Source organism: Papaver somniferum, chromosome 3 (genome assembly GCF_003573695.1).
Source record: "Papaver somniferum cultivar HN1 chromosome 3, ASM357369v1, whole genome shotgun sequence".
NCBI lineage: Eukaryota > Viridiplantae > Streptophyta > Magnoliopsida > Ranunculales > Papaveraceae > Papaver > Papaver somniferum.
The window spans coordinates 113,048,130-113,055,584 of record NC_039360.1 but is presented as its reverse complement, the minus strand read 5'-3'; the positions used below and the strand labels follow the sequence as shown (position 1 = coordinate 113,055,584).

At 35.7% G+C, this 7,455-nt stretch overlaps 1 protein-coding gene across 1 annotated transcript; it reads right to left on the bottom strand.

The window, feature by feature from the left end:
* Positions 1-465: 465 nt before the first annotated feature.
* LOC113359869 lies at positions 466-4,373 on the bottom strand. The gene is made up of 7 exons (XM_026603441.1): positions 4,225-4,373; positions 3,783-4,085; positions 2,911-3,108; positions 2,357-2,818; positions 1,810-2,104; positions 791-1,675; positions 466-666 (listed from the first exon to the last, which is right to left on the bottom strand). Exons 1-7 carry the CDS (start codon positions 4,371-4,373, stop codon positions 466-468), a joined length of 2,493 nt encoding a protein of 830 aa, XP_026459226.1.
* Between the last annotated feature and the right edge of the window lie 3,082 nt (positions 4,374-7,455).

Sequence of the window (7,455 nt, the reverse complement as noted above, 5' to 3'; positions counted from 1 at the left end):
TCGTTAACAAAACTTCCGGTGTCTGTGTTATTTCCTTTCCCCATTATATTTGATTATATAATAGAAATAATACAGGTTATGCGTTAGATCAATCAATTGGATAGTCCGACCTAACGGTTGTTGATGATATTGATTGATCCCTGGATATTGGTCTTTGGTATCGTCCAAGTTATTCCTTGTGTTTGATTATAGACTCGCTGATTTCTATTATCTTGAGTGAATCAAAACAAGAGAGAGATATTAACTCCTTGAGATACTTTAACCTAGATTGAGTCTGACTGTCTAGTTGATTCTCTAGAAAGTATTTCGGAGTTAGTCCATACAGATTGCTAAGCGAAATATTGGGTGGTTTTGTTAGACCCCCGCTTTTTCACAATTATCTAGCAAGAATCTTATAAATTTCCCATTATTCAGTTTAAAACTTACATGTTCATCCATAAATTCGGAGGACTTCAAAATACCCTTTCAATTACTTCTCCCATGAGCAACATGATCATTAGTAGGCAAGCAAACATCCTCACCATATTTGAGCTTTTGCTGGACCACCTTCCTCCATAAATCTTTCCTCTCATTTGCATATCTCCGTATCCATTTAGCTTTAAGAGCTTTACTGGTACACTTCAAGTTCTTAACTCCTAAACCACCTAAGTGTTTTGGCTTACAAATCTTCAACCAAGAAACCCAACTCATTTTCCTTTTATCATCAGTTGATTCGCACAAAAATCTTCTTATAAGTCTATTAAGCTTCTTCTCCACACACACAGACAAAGGAATTAAAGACAAAAAGTACACATGCAAGCTTGCCAAACAGCTTCTGATAAGAACCAACCTCCCAGATTTTGAAAGAAATTTCTTCTTCCAAGAAGCTAATTAATTTCACCTCCATTCTTTTAATTACTTCATCCCAAACAGAAGTGCACCTAGCAGTAGCACCAATAGGAAGCCCCAGATACTTAAAATCAAGTTTCTCCACCTTACAACCCAACTCCAGAGCCAAAGAGTCAACAACTTCATCTGCACCTACATTAATCATTGTACTCTTCTCCGAATTCAACTGCATTCCTATCAAAATCTCAAACGAATTAAGTATAAGCAACAATCTTTTTACCTCTTCCTCCTTAGCATCGACAAAAATCAAAGTATCTTCTGGAAATTGCAGATGTGATATCATACCACATTCTAAAACTTCAAAACCCTTTATTTGTTTTCTCATGACTGCATCATCTCTAAGTTTAGACAAAATCTCCACCATCAACAAAAACAGAAAAGGAGATAAAGAATCTCCTTGCCTCAAGCCTTTAGTAGGTTTAAACTTTTCAGTAGAACTTCCATTCATAAGAACTGATATGTGTGTAGATGATATGCGCCACCTAATCCATGAAATCCATTTTCTCCCAAAACCATGCTTCTCCAAAATTCTCAACAAAGAACTCCATCTAACATTATCAAAAGCCTTCTCCATGTCAATTTTACACAAAATTCCTGTTTTTTTTTCCTTTAACCTGCTATCCACACAGTCTCCTGCAATTAACACACCATCAAGTATTTGTTTCCCTTTGATAAAATCTCCCTGAAACTCAGAGACTAGTTTATGCATCACCTTCTTCAACCTGTTAGCCAAAACTTTGAATAAAACCTTGTAAGCACTGCCAAGTAAGCTCAAAGGTCTATAATCCTTAGGAGAACAAGAATCTTATTTTTTAGAAGTTAAAGTAATAAATGAGCAGTTTAACTCCAATCCCAATAACCAAATTTGAAAAATTCCTCCGTCAGTTTCATGAAATCTGCCTTAATGATTGGCCAACACACCTTATAGAATTCCATTGAGAACCCATCTGGACCAGGTGATTTGTTTTTCCCAAAATGTTTCACCACATCAAAAACCTCATCTTCAGTAAACTCCTTCTCCAGCTCAACTTTCTCCACCTTTGCAATGCTTGGAAAATTTAAATTATCCAAAGTAAAAGAAAACTCATTCCTCTCAAAAAACAATGTCTCAAAATAACTTCTCATATTTGCTTTAATACCATCCTGATCAAAACTTTCTACTCCATCCACTTCTAGCTTAGATATACTATTCCTCTTCTTTCTAGCATTTGCAATTCTATGAAAATATGAAGTATTTGAGTCTCCTCATTTGAATTCATTTTGTTTAGCTCTAACCTGCCACTTTCTTGCCTCCATAGCTTTAATATTCTTCAAATGCATCAAACATTTCATCCTCTCTCCAAATTGTTCATCAGACAGTTTATGAGTCTATTCCATTTGATCTAACCAATAAACTTTTTGAGTAAGTTCTCTTTCTCCTTTCTAACTCCACCAAACACCTTCCCGCTCCATTCCTTCAAAAAAGTACATTAAGTTATGTAACTTCTTAAAGAAAACAAAACTAGCTTGTCCCTTAAACTCCAAAACACCCCACCATTCTGTCACCTTTTTGAGAAAATCTTTATGCACCAACCAGCCATTCTCAAATTTGAAATAAGGTTTGGACTTAATATTAGGTTTAGTCACTAACAACAAAGGTTTATGATCTGAGATAATTCTTGTAAGTGCCACCTGAATTGCATCTGGGAAAAGTAAATCAAAATCAACACTCAAAAGAAATCTATCTAACCTGCAAAGAAGTGGATCCTCTTGCATGTCAGACCAAGTAAAAGCTCCACCCACCAAAGGAAGATCCACCAATTCATGATTCGTAATAAAATTATTAAGAAACTCATTGTTTCTAGCCTCTCCTTCTCCTATATTCCTCTCTTCATCACATCTTACTGCATTCATATCCACAACAAAGCATATTGGACCATTCCACCAATTCCTAACCTCATTTAGATCATTTCAAAACACCTCCCTTTCATTATAACCACAAGGAGAATAGACATTACATACAACCCATTTTTTTCCATTTACCTTAGAACAAAAACCAACTGTAAGATTATTACTCCAATCCTTTCGTCTTCCTTCACAATTTTGTTGATATTCCAAATTGAAAGAAGCCCCCCGCTATTACCATTGATCCCCACAGAATGAAGATACAACCAATCAAAATCATCACCAAACCATAATTGTTTAACCAACCACCTGCTCATTTTCATTATCTTAAGTCTCCTGCACCAAACATAAATCACATTTTTGATTTTGAATTACATCTGTCAATGCATTCATTTTATCAAAAGCATTAAGCCCTCGAACATTTCAATTGACTATTTTAACATCCATTAATAACCTCCAATTTCTCTTTATTGTTCTCCCTAATCACCATTGAAACAGCGTTGTCCACTTCAACCAACACCAATTCTTGCATCCAATTATTGTCCATCTTCTCAGCAGCCACACCATTCTTCTGTGCATTAACTTTCTTGAATCTCTATCTCTGCACTTGTTTCATCACCACCTCAGTTAGATCTTTCTTTTTCCCTTCACACACTCCTCCATAAACACAACGATGTTGCAACATTAATTATGCGACCTCCATAACCTTCTCCATAGTCTCCGTATGGGATAATTGCACATCCGCCAACTTGGAAACCACCTTATTCTCTATATCATATAGCAAGTTCATCTCTCTCACATCCTCTTGAGAATAAACCCTCATCTCTCCTTCCTCCCTACTTTTAGAGTTTTCTCCCTCCTCATTATTCAAAGCAGAAAAAGAATTTTAATTTGAATTAGAGCCTCCAACGGTCTTATGTTGACCAAAAACCACCATACGACCAGTATCAGAGTTATTCCTTGACTTTGGCATCTATGCGCATCTTCCTGAGCGCACCCCACTATCTCACTCCGATTCAGCCGCTACTGACTCATCTAACTCATTAACAGTTTCTGACTCACCTTCATTTGAATCTTCCAAAACCAAATCCTGATTTCGCGCCACCAGCTCAGCATTTACTGCATTTTTGAATTTTGAAAATTCTTTAACGGCTCCGTCAAAATTCCCCAAATCACGCTGATACTCCATATCGGAAAACTTCTTCTTCTCCCTATAATTCGGATCCCACTCCACCGTCAGCACCACCTTCTTCTCCTCCACCTCCGTCACCAGCACCGCCGATATCCTTCCAAGATCACCTGTCTCTGCAATTCTGAAAAAAATGATAACCTTCCAACTTTAGTGTTTCATGAGCAATCTTAGAAAAATTCCCCCCAGACAATACGTTTCTTATCTTTTCAAGCACAGTTGAACTCCATTTACTTTTATGTAAACCCCTAATCTTAAACTACTGCACCTCCTCCATAGTTCCTGAAAAATCAAAAACCATCTCAATGTCCACCTTCTTCAAACTACTTTCCTTGACCTTCTGCTCCTTTATTCTTGAAGCACCCCCGCAAATAACAAAATGAAAGTCCACACCATCATCCCGCCATCTCATTGGTGTCCAAAGATGCCTTCATTTTTCTTCCTCCAACTGCATCTGTCCCTCTATAGAACTAATACCTTCAATCTTAATGAATCTTCTTATCCCTATCTGCTTTTTAATCGAAACATCAACTCTATTCCAATTCATACTTCGTGACATCACCACCAAACCAGTTCTGATCAACCTAGTTTTCAATTTCCTCGGATCACCTTGTATCTTTGGAAATTCTACCTCCTTAGGTATTTCCTGCATCACCTTCTTCAACCGTTCTCTTTCCAAATAACAATCTAGAACCTTTGCCAAAATTGACCAACAGCTCTTATTATCACCACTTGGGATAAAAATACTGAAACCACCATCATCAACACCCTTTCTGTATCTTGTTAACCTGATGCAATCCCCCTGATGATTATTCTGCACCTTGATCTCATAAACATTATCTCCATCTGACTCCTCCATTAGTGTTGCCTTGTTTTTTCCTTTATGTATTAACTTTAACACTAAGATCAACCAAACCACTGATCTGTTCGGAAAAAATCCAAACTCTTACAGCTCTCCATCCTCTTTCCAAAATCTGAAGCAATTCCTTGTCACCAAATTTTTCCCTTGTGATCTCAAAAGTTTTCCTCTCCAGTTGAATAATCTTCTTCCCGGTGCCAGAGCGCTCTTTCTCTCTCATCGCTCTTTCCTTCAAAACGTGTTACCATCTCTCATCAACTAATCTAATCTAATTAAATATAAACAAGAAAAAATAAACCTAAATCTAAATCAATCTCTACTCATCGTCTCCCTTCTTCTCCACTTTTTTTTATTTTTTTTGTTCTTCGACGACGATTAGTTCTTGATTCTATTTTTTTTTTCATTCGTCGATTAAATTCTTTATAAATCATGATGAGAACAAAGATAAAAGACAACAAGAAGAATCGAAAAGAACCCACTGATGGAGCAATAACAAATCATCATCTTCAAATGATGATGAACCTTAAAATCCACAATCAGTGAATGAAGGTGTTGAAGAAGACACTAATACTCCTGATTGACTTCTATAAGGTATGAACTGAAAAACCCACTCTTTATTTATGCTTTTGTATGATTATTTTGTTCGATTCGAAAATTTTAGGTCTGAAGAACGGTTTTTGAAACTTTTTATGACTGGGAGTTCTTATATTCCTAGCTGTAACTGTTAGATTTACGGTTGTAAACTAATTACTCCCAGCCATAATTTAGTATAAACGGTTGGAAATTTTGATTTCCTGGCCGTAAATTCTTTTATGCGTCTAGGTTTACCCAGCCGTATAAGGTCCTGTATTTTTATCTCTCTGGTTGAGCCAATGTTCCAAAGAGATGAGTCCATGTTTAATAGGTTACACAACCTTTTAATTGAATGGTTTTATGACAGTAAAATCCCTGTATGGTTGTCATAATTATCTTCTGTGCACCTACAAATTAAAAAAAGTCAACATAGTTATATCTGACTCAAGCTATTACCACATCGCTAACAGTGAGTCCAAAATGTAATGACTCGGTGTGGGTATGAACACTTCTTATGCTCTTATCTGGAATTCTCCCTGCCTATCTGACTCCTAAGCAAGAGACGAGAACAAGATCTATGAAAATAACTATATAAAAAGCTAAAAAGGATTTGTGCTGAATAATCTATCTAATCATAATGTTGACATTTAAACTTATGTTACGATTTCTGGGTGAAACTCTCAAGACATGAAATCATACATATTAAGGGCACATCATTCACCATTAGTTAAGAGATAATGGATCAAAGGTGAGATACTTATGATAGACAAACCAATGCGGCTAATGATCCATGTTCCTTGTATATTATTCATGTTTACCCAATTTGATTATGTTTAACTTCTTACATATGCAGGTTAGAAGAAGAAAACAAAGTCGATAACTTTTGGTTTTTACTGCAAACACGAAATTTCGAGTCAAGCTTGTCTTGTTAAACATCTCGAAATATGACTCAATCAATGGATGTTCATAAATCCTAAACAATCTTAGTTAAGAACAATTTATTGTTCATGGATTATTTTTGTATCATATAGATCATTTGAAAATTTTCCAAGTAATGATATTTATATCTATGATATTTGAGTAAGTTTGGAACATCATATTTATATATATGATATTTATATCTATGATATTTATATCTATCTTCATCAAAGAACTACTGTATTTTGGACACAGGGTAGGTTGGCGAACCATCTCGCAAATCATATATATCTGAGTTTCTGGAATATAATAAGGTCGGGGAACCAGATCTCAAATCATAAAGTTCAGAATGGGACAGTTCACCAACCCAGTTCACGAATTGTGATGATCTGAAATTGGTGAAAGGCCAATGGTAGGCGAAGCCAGTTCACGGACCGTTGCACCCTGAATTAATGGTTTACTAACCGTTTCATTAACTGTCCCAGTACTAACTAACGGTTCACCAACCGTTTCACCAACCAACCAAGTACTGAATTTTGTAGATGCTCCTAAATTATTTCTGTAAATATGTTTGGCATTGCTACAACTCTCATAGACACTTCTAAGATAACTTTGTTTATTAAATCACTAAGTGTTTGTGGATTTTGTTTAATCTTGGGTGTTATTGAACACGATTATTACTTGAACGTTTACAATCTTCTTGGTCCATATGTGAATTTTTGGTGCGCGGTTATATGTGCATCTTACTTTTTGTCAAGGATATCTTTTCATACGCTTTTGGTAGCCATTCTTGGTGTAAATCCTTGCAGAAAAAGGTTAATTCTTCCTCCTTATAGTAAATCAAATTTTGCTGACACAACTTTATATCTTAGGTAAGACGATTGCAATACGTGATTTTCATAATTACATATTTGTAGTTGCAGGAAATCCTACAATACACCCCTCGTATGATTTTATCATTGATCATCTCAGTTTTAGGTTTACACTCTTAATTTTATTGATTAATTTCTGAATATTCTTACAAGGAAAATGAAGAAATCAAGAATGATCCCTACTCTCAACTTTCTCTCTCCTATTTACTTGTCTCTCACTCAAAAAAGACCTCTCTCTCCTTTACAACTCGAATGACTATTTATAAGGGAAA